Genomic DNA, 17876 nt, shown 5'->3' with positions numbered 1-17876 from the left:
AAATGATGAGAAAACCTGTAAGTACCATGTAAAAATAAAGAGAAAGGAGTCTATAGTAAATCAGACAAAGCTAAATTTGGGTAAAAGGCATTAATTATACAAAAAGTCACCTTCAAATGATAACGATTGCAAAGATGTAGCCATCCAGAATTTTATATGTCAAACATCATAGCATGGAAATAAATAAAGCAAAAATGACGGTAAACACAATTTATAATCTAAGAAATACAATGAGATATTTTAACATACTTCTCTACGTTCTAGACTAATGAAGTACAGTAAAATAAGTAAAAATACAGAGGAACTAAGTCACTACTTCAGAAGAAATGCTAAATAAAAAAACTGAAAAAATACAGAATTATTAAAAATAAGATCTGTGGGCCAGTTACTGGAAAAATCAAATAAATCAAATACTCCTCTAATCAGTTATTTATAATTTAGGAAAAGTTACAAGAAATAAATATAATATAAAGATGATTAGTAAATTTTAAAACATGACTTAGGAAAAAAAAAAAAAAACATGACTTAGGTTGGGTTACCATAATCCCAGGAGAAAGCAGAGAGCTGTAGAATAGTCCATTACTATCCCATTAGTTATTTTTTATAATAGTATAATATTTGCAATTGCATGGATTAAAATCCAGAAAAATAAGTAGTTTAATAGTGGTTATCTTTGTTGGGGATGGGGAGTGTCATATTACGGGGGATCTTTCCCTATGTATGATAATACATTTTGTATTGTGCATTTTACTTTTACAGTTAGGGAAAAAATGAGAACTAAAATATAGCATGGGTTCAAATAAACACACTAAGGTAATCAAGAAGGGCATTTTAAGCTAGGTTTGGCATGTTATTTTAAGTCAAAATACTATCTCCCTAGACTAAATGGGTAAGTGTGATGACATTCATCTGGATTTGTAGCTAATTAAACAAAGATTATGAATCCAAGTCCATCTGGAGAGGTATCTAATGTGACATGCTTAAACTCAGCTCTCAGGTTTGTCCTAATGGGAACACAATGCATGCTTACTAAACAATGCATGCTTAGTAAGCTGGAAAGGATTAGCTGGAAAAAGCAATTATAAAATAACTGGATGTCAATATAGTTTGGACCAAATTTAGGTATACTTTTGTAATGTCTATTATAAAACTATTTGCCTATACTTTCCCTCTGTTGTCGTTACACAACTTTTTTTATAGTAAAAATTGTATTTATGAAACTTATGCTGAAAAACATTTTGAGGATGAGGGGCGCCTGGGTGGCTCAGTTGGTTAAGCGTCCAACTCTTGATTTTGGCTCAGGTCATGACCCCTGGGTACTGGGACCAAGCCCCACATTGAGCTCTATGCCCAGTGGGGAGTCTGCTTGAGGATTCTCTCTTCCTCTGCCCTTCTCACCTTGTGTTCACTTGTGTGCGCACATGCTTACTTTCTAAAATAAATAAATCTTTAAAAAAACGTTTAAGATGAAATGAAATAATAAAAAGTCACCCATATGATTCTATAACTATAGTTACACATATTTCTACTTAAAATCAAAGGCCTATGCATACAGCCAATGCATAAAAGGAAATATAGAAAATTAAAAGTTGTTTATTTATATGGGTGTTGGGACTGTGGGTTATTATTTTTGTCTTATACAAAGCATTTATTATGTTTATGTAGCAAATAAGAAACAAGGGAATTATTACACTTACTACACGGAGGTCTTCAATGCGTTTTTCAAGAAGGACAGGTAGGCCCTCTGGGAGTATAGGCACCACCTTGGGCATAACCTGAGAGGCATAGGTTGGCTGGGTGGTGTTTCCATTCTCACCCCCTGACTCAGAGAGGGGGCTACCATCAGAAGCAGCATCCAGTAATCTGTCAAAGTCAAAATCATCTAGCATCTCTAGGGCATTTTCAGCTTCCTGAAACAGTTCGTGTTCATTTGTGCCAACAAAAATGGGGAGGTCCGGATCAGCACTGTTCAGATTTAAGTCTGAGACATCATTTCCCAACACTACAGCAGTGGATGGGGGTTTATTCAGAGAAGAGGTCGTTAAGTTCACTGGGATTTTAGGGTTAGGCTCCTTCTTTAATGCATCCTTCTCTTTCTGAAATTTTCGTATCATGGCAGCCAGAGAAAGAGAATCTTTGTAACGTTTCTTCTTTTTTTCAGACTTGTGTGAATTTAGAGCTACAACTCTGTGAAGAAAAAAAGTCATCCATTAGGCTATGTATGATTTTAAAGTTTAAAGCTTCATGTAAATAAGTAGGCACAGATGATCAAAACAATCATTTGATAGGTGGAAGAACAAATCTCTTATTAAATTATCCTCTTATCACAGCATCTTCCTCATCATCTGGACTGTCACTGAGGAAAGGTTGAGGGTAAATGGCCATCAGAGTGAAGAAAATGAAAGGACCAAAGTTAACAGAAAGAAACAACAAAATGAATGTCACAGGTTTATGAGAGTATATTAAGTTTTTTTTTTTAACTTTATTTATTTATTCATAGAGACACAGAGAGAGAGAGAGGCAGAGATACAGGCAGAGGGAGAAGCAGGCTCCATGCAGAGAGCCTGACTTGGGACTTGATCCAGGGTCTCCGGGATCACGCCCTGGGCTGCAGGCGGCGCTAAACCGCTGCGCCACCGGGGCTACCCCGAGAGTATATTAAGTTAAACTTACTACTCTTTGGAATGTTCACATTCTTAAGCATATTTGGTAAAGTAGTCACCTACGAAATTAACAAAGTAAAGAAATGCACTTTCCTCAAAGTGACCAGAGAAGCTCACACAAGCACAACTTCAAGCTGGTACCCCAGGTGGTTTGTGCTACAAACTGCCAAAGAAATACAAAATCTTTCTAGACCCTATTCTATCTGCTACTACCTTCTGATCATTTTCATTTTCCCCTCTGGGAACAGGCATGGGAGGCAATCACATATGTATAATTTTCTATGATAATGTTCTTCCAGGGCAGCCCGGGTGGCTCAGTGGTTTAGCGCCGCCTTCGGCCCAGGGTATGATCCTGGACACCTGGGATGGAGTCCCACGTTGGGCTCCCTGCATGGAGCTTGCTTCTCCGTCTGCCTGTGTCTCTGCCTCTCTCTCTCTCTGTGTCTCTCATGAATAAATAAATAAAATCTTAAAAAAAAAAAAGAAAAAAAGAAAAAGAAATGAAAATGTTCTTCCTACAGAGACCATGGGGGAAAAGTAGTTTCAGTTTAGTTATCACTTTCTCTAGAAACCTTTCCTATATTCTATGGTTTATATGCTTCTACTCTGCACTACTGAATCAAAAAGATGTTTGTACCTTCGAGGAAAGTCCACATTTCATTTATTGTCATATATTCCCAAACCACAATGTCTGGTATACAACAGGTACTTAATAAATATTTGCTGCATGAATAAGCTATGAATTTGAGAAACTGACAAATTCAATAGAAGGCATTATAAAGACTTTGTTCCCAAAGAAGTTTGCTTGTAAATAATGAACTTTTAAAACATGCATTAGTAATATACATATTTTTTTCCTTAATTACTTAAGGACTCCAGGGTCATTAAAATCTCATGTTTATGGGAGGATATTGTACGGAGGTATGTTAATCTCCTTACGATAACCTTTTGAGTATTGATAACCCAAAATTCAGATGCACCTCCCCTACTTAAGGAGAGAAAGAAAATCTAACCTCTCATAGTTTCTGTCCCTTAGTTCCCCTCAAAAAAAAAGCAAGAACAACTGGTAATTTTATGAATGCATGGTATAAACATTTTATTCTTATGATTTAAGTCTTTGGAGAAATTCTACTTGATTTTTAGAGATAATATCATTAAAGTCACAAGCATGAAGAAAAGCTAAATAAAATAAGTGACTTTTTAAGTAGTGAAACAACTACAAATTGCTTACACACATACTAAGACTACCACCAGTCCTCAAAAACTAGGCTTAGTTTTGTACAGAAAGTATAAAAGATTTGTTTGATGTTTATACCATCTTTTCAAACTGATTCTTGTTGGTAAAAAGTTGTAATGAGCAAAATACTTAGTGCACTAATTTGTAAATCTGATCTAAAACATCATGAGTCTCTAAAAAGATAAAGTCTCTACTTATCAATAAATACAATGTTAATTTAGGATGATGAAGCTTTCTACTTACTAATACTTATACTTAATATACATTAATATTAAAATGTTAATAGTTATTGACATTTATATAGTATTAAATTAGATCCAGCTAAACTGAATGAATTAAAGCTAAATATATCTTTTTAAAAGGGCAGCTAGTCATGCTATGACCCTAGTTCCCTTATGACATTTAATTTTACGTACCCCAGTTGTTTGGGTACTTTTTTCCTTGGCTTCTTCTCCTTTTCCCCTTCCTCTTTCCGCTTCCGCTTCTTCATCTCAATATCATCTTCTTTTATTTTGGGAATCTGCAAATGATAGAAGAATGTATCACTTATCTGAGTATCAAAAATTTACTCCATGATGTTATCAATCTAGCACCTAAGATACTGTTTTCTCTAGAAGTTCAGTGTGCATTAAGAGTACTTTGTTATAAATGTAGACTTTGGGGTCTACAAGCACTGCCTGATTTTTAATAAAAATTGTGATGATTCTGGCACAAGTCCTTGGATCACATTTCAAGAAACACTTAAGGACACGCTATTCGTTTCCTAAAACAATATATACACTCCATAGAATTAGTGTTATAAATTACATCTTAGGAAAGGTTAATGGTTTTTTATAATCATTTCTGTACCAAGAATTTTTTTTTTAAAGATTTTATTTATTTATTCATGAGAGACACACACACACACAGAGAGGCAGAGACACAGGCAGAGGGAGAAGCAGGCTCCCTTCAGGGACCCCAATGTGGGACTTGATCCCAGGACCCTGGGTTCACACCCTGAGCCACAGGCAGATGCTCAACCGCTGAACCACTCAGGCGTCCTTCTATACTAAGTCTTAACTTACCCTAGAAACAGAAACTTATCCCCCAGATTATTAGACTACATATGGAGAAAGAAGTTTTAGAAGAAAATATAATTCTACGATGTAAATATCAATTTCCCCATATCTATATAATTTTACTTTAAAGCACATAAATAACTACAGATTCATTAAACAATGGCTAGCATTCTTTTTCTTATATTCATAAGTGAATTTAAAAAGTATACCCTATTAGCTGAATACTCATTACTCTTGCCATGTTGGATAAACGTACTTTGGGTGGCTTGTGCTTTTGGTTGTCTGTAATATCTTCTTCTTCAGTATCTGAAGCTTGGCGAAACTGCAGAGTGCCTGTGTTGATGTAAAAGCCTCCATATTTTGTTGTTAGAGAAGCAGGAACTAATTCGTCATACTATATTAAAAAAAAAAAAGGATTCAGATATATCCTATTATTAACTCTATAAATATATCAAAGAAATTCAATCACTATGTTAGCAACTTCCTTAAATCCTAACTACAAAACTGCACTGAGGATGTTTATGGAATAAATTTAGAAAAAGTTAGTATCTGGGATAAAAATAACCACAGGTTACTCAGAAAGAAAGGAAATTCTGGAATAACGAAGCAAATTCTATCATCTACTAAGAAAAATTTAAAAATCACTGCTACTATTCTTAATGCGAATGATTCTTTTTTTTTTAACATTTTTTTAAATGTATCTTTAAAGTGTTCTCTACATCCAACGTGGGGCTCAAACCCACAACCCAGAGATTAAGAGTCACACATTCTACCAACTGAGCCAGCCAGGCACCCAAGAACAAATGATCCTGATGAGGATCAGGATCAATTAAATTAAACAAATTAATTAAAACAGATGACTAAATGTCCAGGCAAAGAATAAATTATATTTCCTACAATACCAGTATATAATTTTATTCATATGGAGATTATAAAGAAGAACAAAGTTATTTTTTCTGTCTTGGCTCTAAACTTTTTGGTGAAAAATTTTTATATGTTTAAAACAAAAATAGCATATGTATTTAAAAAGGAAGTACAAAAATAACTACCTACTTCAGTAAGCATACACTGTAATGAGCCATGTACTTTGCTTGGAGCAAGAGATGCAAATTATCTAAACTAGACTGAAGGTCTGACCTAAAATATCACTTAAGCTGATGTCCTCTAAGCTTGGATTTTAAAGTTTATTACTTCTCACCTGATTAAAATGGACAAAAAACACACATTAAGTGAAAATCAATCTAAACCAAACAATGGAGTCCATAGTGCTTGAGAAAAAGAAAACAAACTACTTATCTAATAGAAGCTAGATACCTGCTACCCAAGGTCCCCAGAACTCTACTTACAGGTTCTTCATAGTTTACATTTTTAAGAAAGTCAGATTTTTAAAAAAATATTTTATTTATTTATTCATGAGAGACACAGAGAGTGAGGCAGAGACACAGGCAGAGGGAGAAGCAGGCTCCTTGTAGGGAGCCCGATGCGGGACTTGATCCCGGGATTCCAGGATCACGCCCTGAGCCAACGGCAGTCGCTCAACCACTGAGCCACCCAGGCGTCCCTAGCCTTAATATTCTTATAGTAACTATTACCTTCTCTATAGTCCTTGTCCATGGCAAAGGAGTTTCCTTAAAAATCTGACTTTCTTGGGATGCCTGGGTGGCACAGCAGTTGAGCAACTGACTTTGGCTCAGGGCGTGATCCTGGAATCCCGGGATCAAGTCCCGCATCGGGTTCCCTACAAGGAGCCTGCTTCTCCCTCTGCCTGTGTCTCTGCCTCACTCTCTGTGTCTCTCATGAATAAATAAAATCTTTTAAAAAAAGAATATTAAGGCTAAATACAAAATTTTTTAAATTTTTTTTTTTTAAGATTTATTTATTTATTCAGAGAGAGAGAGAAAGGCAGAGACACAGGCAAAGGGAGAAGCAGGCTCCATGCAGGAAGCCCGATGTGGGACTCGATCCCGGGTCTCCAGGATCACACCCCAGGCTGCAGGAGGCACCAAACCGCTGCGCCACCAGGGCTGCCCTAAATATAAAATTTTTGCTTGTAACCTTTATCCATTTCAATTAAATGGTAAATAGAAAGAATTTCCAGTTTAATCATATAGAATCAAAAAGAAATGAAGTGGAGGGCGGGAAAGGAATGAATTGCTTTCTTGTTGCTTCATTTGATGGGCTACTCTTAAAAGATCCAGGAGTAAAACCTTCAGAAAGGGTCTGGTACTATCTGTAAGCAAAGGAGTGATGTGCAGAGTAGAGAATTAGAAGTGAAATGACTCTATAGTAATTATTTTTGGAAATGTGTAACTGACAAACACATCTGTACTTTTTGCTTACACTGCTTTAAAATTTACAATCCTCCTTCATATAAATTATTTCACTTGGTCCTCCTGATACCTTTGAGGCAAAAAAGACAAGTATTATTCCCATTTTGTAAGTGAAAACCAAATTTAGAGGTTAAGAACCTTGCCAGAGTAATTTTTTTAGCTTATGGTAGCGGCCCTGGCTGTATTCCAAACTATCTACTACACTAAGCAGCTTCTCCACCAGGAAACACCTTCATCACTACCTTACAGGGCAACATGGGTATATTTAACATCTGAATGCTGCAGTATTTTACTAAGCATTTCCTATTGGAGCACCCTTCAGGAGAACAAGCTCTCTGTGCATATATAATTTAGCCTTTTAAGTAGAATGTGTTAGGAAGCAATGGAATACTGAACTTGAAAATCAGAAGGCCTGGATTTAGATCCTTTGTCAATGACTGGTTAATTGTGACTCAGAGGAAATCTCTTAACATCAATACTTTGGGATTGTGTAACAGTGACAACACTACTTACTCCAGGAAGTTCTAGTGAAATTTAAAAGAAACAACCTAAATAAAAGTGTAACTCATGCCTGGCATTACTATTTATTAATAAGAAAAAATTTTTTCCTTTCAGTCTTTACAAAATTTGGCGGTATCAGTGACACTAAACATAATCTTCAAAAGCATTTATTTTCAGGTATCTATCGTAATAGGCAGTACATGAGGCTGACAATTATTTAGAACTGGATTATTTTCACTATCAAATAATTACAAACAACGAAAGCTTACTGGTAATACAATCAATGAAAAGAACAGAAAATCATTTGGTTGGATTATAATTGTTTTATGTCTGAAATACCTCATAAACAGAACCCAATAATCTGTTTAAGATAATAATGCAAAATTATTTGGCAAGTCAATGAACAAGCTGTATTCTAATTCAATTTCCTCTTACAAAACAGGAACCTACCTTGGCCTCTAAATGTCAATAACTAATTATAAAATTTTTATGCAACTTAACCTACAAAATTTGTCCTTATTTATTAAAATGGTAGCTTTCAAATTTTGTTCACCACCACCCAAGTGGAAAATACTTTACGCATCAAAACCCAGTGCATGCATACACACATATACACGTAAAAAAAAACCTCACATAATCTACTATGATTTACTATGATAGCTCCTATTCTATTCTACTTCATTTTCATTAAAAATGCTGGCCATACTCTCTAAATTGATATATAATCCAGTTATGGGTTCCAAAAGTCAGTCTGAAAAACACTTTATTCAAATATTCTGACTGTAGCAGAGAAAACTGGGTAATGCTAAAAGATTTGCTTAAAATCTCTAGAAACCTAGTTAAGTCTAGAATCTAGGAATTCTGACTTGTGTTTCATGTCAAGGTCAAGACTCCTAAAAACATCCTATCCCTTAACCTACAAAAAGGTTTCTCAACCTTTCTGGTAACAAGAAGACTTCTCTACTCCAAAATATTGTCAGTATTTTACTCCTATAGACCAGGTTGCCCCTGATATGGTAAACCAGTTTATGTCAGGACACTAAAATAACTTGGGAGTATGACAGGGTATCCACTATGCCTCCTGCTGAAAGTTCTACCCAGCAGTCTCCTACCACTATATGCCTTATCATCATCTATATTACCAAGGAGTGTAGTAAGAGGAAAAAGAAATACTAATTTGTGGGTGGTACTATAATGCTTACCTAGGCATCACTTTTTGTATATTCTAAGTAATCACTGTACAACGCAGAGGATATCATAAGTCAGGGTTTAGATTACTCTAGTGCACTAAGAATGTAAGAACATATACCTTATCTACCCCTAAATATGATATGCCCTCACTCATTTGCTATGTGGTCAATGGACTACATACTACTACAGTCCTTAAATGCTTTCCTAAATTCCTCATTTTTTAAGAGAAAGACGACTCCAGGGGAAAAGCTGTAGGGCTTAATCAAAACAGACAGGGATAAAAGTTGGCATTCAATCACCACCAATGTAATAATGCTTGGCAGCAATAAAAAGAAAAAAAAAAGTACATTTTAAAGATGTCTGCCAGATTAACTTCAATCCAGGAGCTCCAATCTTCAAATTCGTATGGGTTCTTATCTAGAAGTCATTTGGAAATGCACCTGCCCAAGTTTGGGAATATCAATAAAAATTCAAGATATAAACACCCTTGATCAATAAATCCCACTGCTAGAAACTTATCCTATACATATATTTTCATTCTCTAATTATCTTACATATTTACTCAAGTACACAAAGATAAATGTATACAGATGTTCAATCATTTGTAAGCACAAAAAAGTGAAACAATTTAGATGTACAACAGAGGATTAGTTAGTAAAAACAAATATTGAACTATTTTAGTAACTTTATCGTTGACTTCTATCCCAAAGAATTGCTGCTATATTAAAGATACATTACTCACAGCCTCTGAGTTATCAATAAATGGATCTGTCTCATCATAGCCAAAGCCTATATCAATTAAATCTTGTAGCCGATCCTTCCGGTGTTTACGGGGTTTCCCACCCTGCAAAAAACAGATATGTTAGACTGATGGCAGTTCTCATGCTGTTTCCATAAACTTAAAAAATACCTGTCAGAATTCCAAATAATTTCTGTAGACAATCTCCCCCTCCAAGAGGCTGAATTTAAGTCCTCCCAAACTTTGAATGTAAATTGTGCTTAGGGACTTGCTCTCAAAAAGTAGAGTATGAAAGGGAAGGGACAAAGTAACTTTATAGTGAGAAACCTGGCCAACATGACCTCGGCCAGGTGATCAAGTTCAACATCAACATGATTAATTCACATTGATAACATGTACCTTTGATATGATGCGATAAAAATGGCACCTCTGTGGTCTTCTCTCAAAAGCTTATAATCCTAGTTAACCATGAGAAAAACATCAAACAAACTAAACTATGAGAAAAACATCAGGCAAACTAAATTGAGGGACACTCTACAAATAACTGATCAGTATTTCTCAAAACTGTAAAGGTAATTAAAAACAAGGAAAAATCTAAAAAACTGCCATAGTCTAGATGAATCTAAAGAGACAAAAAACTAAATGTGATATAGTATCCTGGACTGGATCCAGTAGCTAAAAAGGGCATTAGGAGTAAACTAGTAAAATCTGAATAAAACATACAGCTTAATTAATAAGAATATAACGCTGGGTTTGTTAGCTGTAACAAATCTACTATACAAACTAAGATGTCATAGGAGAGAGTGAGTGAGAATTATATGGGAAGTCTCTTATTATCTCTGCAACTTTTTTGTAAATCCAAACAATTCGTAAATTTTCTAAACCACCACAGAATTACACACATTAGACATACAAGAAAAATGAAACATGAGTGCATGCAAAAACTGGTGTAAGATCTGAAGTCTACTTAATTGTATTGTGACAATATCAATTTCCTACTCTTGATAACTATAGTTTTGTAAGATATCACCACTGGAAGAAAGTGTAATTGGTACGAGGGGAATTCTCTGTACTATGTGTGCAATTTTATGTGAGTCTATAATCTTTTTAAATAAAAAGTATTTTAGGGGCACCTGGCTGGTGCAGTCAGTACAGTGGGATCACAACCTGAGCCAAAGGCAGAGGCTCAATCCCTGAGCCACTCAGGTGCCCCATAGTAAAAGCAATCTTGAAAAAGAAAAATGAAGCTGGATGTATCACAATCCTAAATTTCAAGTTATACTACAAAACTATAGTAATTAAAACAGTAAGGTACTGGCAAAAAAAAAAAAAAAAAGACACATAGATCGATGGAATATGATAGGAAGCTCAGAAAAAAAAAAAAAACAAACCCACGATTATATGCCCGATTAATCTTCAGCAAAGGAGGCAAGGGGCAGCCCGGGTGGTTCAGCGGTTTAGCGCAGGCTTCAGCCCCGGGCGTGATACTGGAGACCTGGGATGGAGTCCCATATCGGGCTCCCTGCATGGAGCCTGCTTCTCCCTCTGCCTGTGTCTCTGCCTCTCTCTCTCTCTCTCTCTCTCTCTGTGTCTCTCATGATAAATAAAATTAAAAAACAAAAAGGAAAATATAGTATATTTATAGAAAAAAAAAGAATTTAAGTATGAAAAGTCCTGTCCTAAGAAACACTGCTTTTTAAAAATATTTTATTTATTTATTCATGAGACAGAGAGAGAATGAGAGGCAGAGACACAGTCAGAGGCAGAAGCAGGCTCCATGCAGAGAGCCCAAATCAGGACTCAATCCCAGGACCCCAGGATCACATCCTGAGCTGAAGGCAGGCACTCAACCACAGAGCCACCTGGGCATGTCCTAAGAAACTTAAAACAAGACAATCCACTCAACAAATTAAGTACCTATCAAGTATCAGTCTTCATGGACTTTATAGTATTGTAGACAGGAGAAGATTAAATAAATAATTACAGGAATGATAAACAGCAGAAAGGAAAATATAGGTGGTACCAGACTTTTTTTAAAGTGGACTTTTTAAAAAAAAGATTTATGGAAAAAAAAAAGATTTTATGTATTTATTCATGAGAGACACAGAGAAAGAGAGAGAGGCAGAGACACAGGCAGAGGGAGAAGCAGGCTCCATGCAGAGAGCCTGATGTGGGACTGGATCCCCGGACCCCAGGATCACACCCTGTGCCGAAGGCAGCGCTAAACCGCTGAGCCACCGGGCCTGCCCAATTTAACAAAGGACTTAATCAAAGTTTTCCTGAGAGGTTTATGCCCAAAGATGAGTGGAAGTAATCACTTTTGGAAGCCACTAAAAGGATCAGAATAGGGCAGTAAACTGATAATTAGTGCTTAACAAAAACTACTCCTGCTGTTATAGTGGGGAGTGTAGCAGATAGGGAAATCAGTTAGGAAGTAAAAAAAATTCAGAGATTTGCAAGAAAGTCCCAAGCTGGGGGGGGGGGCGTATAAAAAATATATGAGTACCAATCATGATGATGATGATGATGGACTCACTGAATGCTAACTTTGTATTAGCACCTATTCTAACTGTGACTACCTATTATTTCACTTTTGGCAAATGGGGAAAGCTAAAGCTTGGAAAGGGCAAATAATCTACAATCACAGGTGAAATAATTGAGCTAATCTTCAAGCTCATAACTATCTGACTTTAAAGTGCCCCTCTATTAAAAGTTCTATAAAATAAGGGTGCTCGGGTGGCTTAGTCTGTTGAGTGTAGGACTCTTGATGTCGTCTCAGGTCATGATCTCAGGGTAGTGGGATGGAGCATGGAGTCGGAGTCATGGGGGTGTCTGTGTATGCACTCAGCAGGGAGTCTCCTTGAGAGTTTCCCTCTCCCCTGCCCCATCTACCCTCCACCACTTGCATTCATCAAATAAATAAATAAATAAACCTTAAAAAAAAAGTTCTAAAAAATAAAAAAAATAAAAAGTTCTAGAAGATAAGTTAAAGAAGGGATCCCTGGGTGGCTCAGTGGTTTAGCGCCTGCCTTTGGCCCAGGGCATGATCCTGGAGTCTCAGGATCGAGTCCCACATTGGGCTCCCTGCATGGAGCCTGCTTCTCCCTCCACCCATCTCTGCCTCTCTCTCTTTGTGTCTCTCATGAATAAATAAAATCTTAGGGAAAAAAAAAAGATAAGTTAAAGAATCTCTGGGGTCATTTTCCCACTTGGAGACACCTTAGACTCAATACTAAAAATTGAGACCAATGTCCCCCTGTCAGTCACCTCCAAATTAGCTTCTCCCACTTAACATTTCCATTTTATTCATTGTTTTTCTTCCTTAAAACTCCACTGTTAGCTAAAATTAAAAAAAGACTGATGATACCAAACAATAAGGATGTGGAGCTAAAAACTCTCCTACATGGCTGGTACAAAATGATACAGCTACTCTAAAAAGGTTGGTGATTTCTTTTTTTTTTAAGGTTGGGGATTTCTTATAAAGTTAAACATATACTTACCATATAACCTAATAATCCCACTCTTATATTTAGTCAAGAAAAATGAAAATGTATGTTCACAAAAGACCTGTATGCTAATGTTCAGAGCACCTTTATTTGTAGCAGCCAAAAACTGGAAACACCCAATATCCATTATCCAGTGAATGGATAAACAAACTGTGGTACATCCATATAAAAGGATTATCAGGCAATACAAGGGAAGAACTGTTGATAACATGTAACACATGGGTGAATTCATACTAAGTGAAAGGGGCCCAACACAAAAGACTTTAAGATTCCCATTTACAGAAAACTTCTAGAAATGGCAAAACAAAAACAAAAAACCTATAATGACATGAAGTAGATCTGACATTGCCAGGGACGGACAAGAGCTGAAGGGAGAGGATTATTTGTAGAGAGGTAAAAGGGAACTTTCTGGGAAGACGAAATTGTTCTGTATCTTGTTTGTGGTAGTGGTTATACTACTGTGTACATCTGTCAAAATCCATAAAATTATACAATTAAAATGAATTAATTGTATGCACTTAAATTATCTTTCAGTAGTGATTTTTATTTTTTCTTTTTCAGTAGTGATTTTTAAATTCATTTTTAGAATCATGATGATTTCTACTCCAACTCTCTCCCCACAAACCTTTGTTCAAGTGAATATTCACATCTACAACTTCCTTTCCATTCCACCTGCCACTGCTATCCATAATGTTGGCCATTGTTTTTCATTTAAACGTATCAAATGCTTTAATTAGCTCTCTTCCCTCACTTATCCTAATTTATCCTGCATAATATCATCTAATTAATATTTCTAAAATACCATTTCGTATCATTCCCCTGCCCAAAATGCTTCAAAAGCATCCCAGCTATTATAAAATAAATCCAAAACCCTTAATATGTCATTAAGTGCCTTGCACATGTTGATTTAAACTACCTTTCCAGGGGCACCTAGGTGGCTCAGTGGTTGAACATCTGCCTTCAGCTCAGGACATGATCCTGGGGTACTGAAATCGAGTCCCATATTGGGCTCCCCACAGGGAGCCTGCTTCTCCCTCTGCCTATGTCTCTGCCTCTTTCTGTGTGTCTCTCATGAATAAATAAATCTTTTTTTTTTAAATATTTATTTATTTATTTTTTATGATAGTCACAGAGAGAGAGAGAGAGAGGCAGAGACACAGGCAGAGGGAGAAGCAGGCTCCATGCACCGGGAGCCCGACGTGGGATTCGATCCCGGGTCTCCAGGATCACGCCCTGGGCCAAAGGCAGGCGCCAAACCACTGCGCCACCCAGGGATCCCATGAATAAATAAATCTTAAAAAAAATAAATAAACTACCTTTCCAACTTTTTCTTGTAATTTTCCAAGGTGAACATTTTGATCAATTCAATCTTAAGCTTATCTTTCCTCTGCCTCCTCATCGGGAATAATCTCTTACTCCTCTCTGAGGTCTCCCACCCTTCCCAGCTAGTAAGTTTTAAAACTTTTCTCCTTGATGCTTGCTATTTAAAATCAAAATCTTTTCCTGCTCTAACATTTTTTTGTCTAGGCACAGCAAGCTGCCTATAAGACTTAACCAGGGAAAACTAAAATACAAATAGGTTCTGTTGAAATGGGAACAGGGATCCCTGGGTGGCGCAGCGGTTTGGCGCCTGCCTTTGGCCCAGGGCGCGATCCTGGAGACCCGGGATCGAGTCCCACGTCGGGCTTCCGGTGCATGGAGCCTGCTTCTCCCTCTGCCTGTGTCTCTGCCTCTCTCTCTCTCTGTGTATGACTATCATAAATAAATAAAATTAAAAAAAAAAAAATACCCTCCAGTTCCATCCACGTCGAAGCAAATGGTGGGTATTTGTCAAAAAAAAAAAAAAAAAAAGAAATGGGAACAATCATACATATGCAGAAGTACAAATAACTCATGCATAACTAGAAAGATTTAGGAACATTTAAGTCTAGCTGAGGTGATCAGCGGTTACCACAAGCAAGTGTAGCTGTTATTAATAGTTATGAGTCCATAATCTAATATATGCAATAAAATGGCTAATTAAGTAAATGTGAATCAATGATAGTAAACAAAATGGCTAAAGCTTTACTTAGCAGTAATAGTATTAATCTCACTAACAATCCTTCTCAAAAAAAGGGTTTTACAAGTATAAGATCTTCACCAAGCATTATCAATTATAGTATCATAACAATAACAAAGGTATAAATTACATATACTATGACACATGCATTCAATGTTAACAGCCACTTTAAAATAATGTGGTAAAGAATATTTAATAATATAGAAGGCAACAAAAGCAGTATACCAAATACTATGTATAGTTCAGGCTATTTACAGAAGTTAATATTCATCAAGCTTTTGAAAGTGTTCAAACTAACTGGTAATTGTGGAGATAACATTAAAATAACAAGATCTTGCTTTTTTAATTCTCATATAAACAGTAGGATGTCATTTATGAAAAACACACCATAGCAGCATATGCCTATAGATGTAATATAAAATGCTCAAAGAATTCTAGCAAGCAGAGAACCATGGTTTTTACCAATTGGGAAGGGATATAATTGGAGGTGTAATGAAAGAGATTTTGGTTTAATATGTATTACTTGAAAAATTATTTTTCCTTTGGTAGAAACTGGAAAACCTGGTTTCTGGACAAATTCTAAAAGAGCTGAAACACTTCAAAAAAAATTTTTTAAAGATTTTATTTATTCATGAGAGACAGAGAGAGAGAGGCAGAGACATAGAGACAGAAGCAGGCTCCGTGCAGGGAGCCCAATGTGGGACTCGATCCCGGGACTCCAGGATCATACCCTGGGCCGAAGGCAGGTGTTCAACCGCTGAGCCACCCAGGTGTCCCTCAAATTTGTTTTTATTATTTTTTAAATTTTATTTATTTATTCATGAGAGAGAGAGAGAGAGAGAGAGGTAGAGACACAGGCAGAGGGAGAAGCAGTCCCCATTCAGGAAGCCTGATGCTGGACTCGATCCCAGGTCCCCAGGATAATGCTCTGGGCCAAAGGTGGCGCTAAACCGCTGAGCATCTGGGCTGCCCTCAAATTTGTTTTGTTTTTATTTTATTTTATTTTATTTTATTTTATTTTATTTTATTTTATTTTATTTTATTTATTTTATTTATTTTAGAGAAAGAGAGAGAGAGGCAGAGAAACAGGCAGAGGGAGAAGCAGGCTCCATGCCAGGAGCCCAACACGGGACTCGATCCCCGAACTCCAGGATTGCGCCCTGGGCCAAAGGCAGGCGCCAAACCGTTGAGCCACCCAGGGATCCCCTCAAATTTGTTTTTAATAACAAGAATGTATCCATGTGTTACCTGAATGGTTAAAAATAATGTTGTAAGTGCAAGAGAGCACATTCAAAAAAAAAAAGAGCACATTCATAAGCATAAAAGCATTTTCAAAAGCCCTGAAAGGCTACACATCCAACTGGTTATGCCTGGCAGTGGGATTATAGGTGATTAGGTGATTTTTATTTTCTTCTGTTTATCTGTATTTATATATTCTTTTACAATGAACAAAATCTATGAAATATGTAAATACAGAAATACATCTCTAGGAAAGGAAACTCAGTGATTATCTCTAAGGAGGGAAATGGTTAGCTAGGAGTCAGGAATAGGAGGGAGATTTACTTGACATATTTCTTTTGTATCTTTTGAGTTTTTGTTAAGTACATGTATTATCTGTTCAAGAATTTTACTTTCTGAGGCGCCTGGGTAGCTGAGAGTCTGCCTTCAGCTCGGAGATCAAGTCCCACATTGGGCTCCCCATGGGGAAGAGCCTGCTTCTCCCTCTGCCTGTGTCTCTGCCTCTCTCTCTGGTCTCTCATGAATAAATAAATAAAATCTTTTAAAAAAGAAAAAAAAATTTTCTTAGGTGTGGACCACCCAATGTTCAATACCATTTGGGTTTTCACTCCTTATATGGTTCTGCTTCCTTGTCCTTTGGACAAGCTGTATTTGACAAACTCACAACTGAGTAGCTCTTTCTTAAATCCCTTCCCATTAGCCAGGGTTAAATAGTCTTTCCTCTACCTATGGCTTTCTGCCAAAGCATTTATTGTCAGGCACATCCCAGTTCCTTCCTTCATCAAAGAGGCCATCACAGTACAGTTTTCTGGCCTCAATTTACTTTTCCTCATTCTTCTGGCCTTCTTGGAAACTCATCTCCCTTGGCTCGCCCTCTCTGCCTTACCTCTTCTTTTTTATTTTCCACTCTCTAGTTCTCTAGTTCCCTAATGGTGCTCAAGTCCAGTGATATGCAAATGGTATAAACTGGAACCAAATGGAGAGCTGCCAAAAAGACAATTCACAAATATTAAAATTTCACTTTGGGACGCCTGGGTGGCTCAGTGGTTGGGTGTCTGCCTTTGGCTCAGGGTGTGGTCCCAGGTCTGAGGATCGAATCCCATATCGGGCTTCCTGCATGGAGCCTGCTTCTCCCTCTGCCTGTGTCTCTCTCTCTCTCTCTCTCTCATGAATAAATAAATGAAATCTTTAAAATAAAATAAAATTTCACTTAAGGAACTCAAGATAGATTGTCAAAAGATTATATTATAGTGTCCTCCCCATTAGGCCTATTTTGAACTGGTCTCTTTTCCAGCAGCCTTAGCAAGGAGACTCCCTGCAACAGAATCAGTCTTACTTGATAAACTCCCTGAA

At 36.8% G+C, this 17876-nt stretch overlaps 1 protein-coding gene and 1 non-coding gene across 6 annotated transcripts in view; both read right to left on the bottom strand.

Annotated features, from left to right (window-relative positions):
- The window catches only part of UBN2 (ubinuclein 2), an 87296-nt gene that overhangs the window by 55575 nt on the left and 13845 nt on the right, over window positions 1-17876 (bottom strand). For all 5 annotated transcript variants that reach the window (XM_077850101.1, XM_077850100.1, XM_077850098.1 and 2 more), the window contains exons 3-6: window positions 9723-9824; window positions 5215-5352; window positions 4317-4420; window positions 1698-2187 (exon numbers count right to left, since the gene is read on the bottom strand). In XM_077850101.1, coding sequence (XP_077706227.1) covers window positions 1698-2187; window positions 4317-4420; window positions 5215-5352; window positions 9723-9824 — 834 coding nt within the window. The remainder of the gene's footprint in view (window positions 1-1697; window positions 2188-4316; window positions 4421-5214; window positions 5353-9722; window positions 9825-17876) is intronic.
- Window positions 15847-15883, bottom strand: LOC144285179 (U7 small nuclear RNA). Its single transcript, XR_013353562.1, has one exon. It is a non-coding gene; the product is annotated as a U7 small nuclear RNA (small nuclear RNA).

The sequence above is a fragment of the Canis aureus genome, chromosome 15 (genome assembly GCF_053574225.1).
Source record: "Canis aureus isolate CA01 chromosome 15, VMU_Caureus_v.1.0, whole genome shotgun sequence".
Classification (NCBI taxonomy): domain Eukaryota; kingdom Metazoa; phylum Chordata; class Mammalia; order Carnivora; family Canidae; genus Canis; species Canis aureus.
This window is presented reverse-complemented; position numbering and strand designations above follow the sequence as displayed.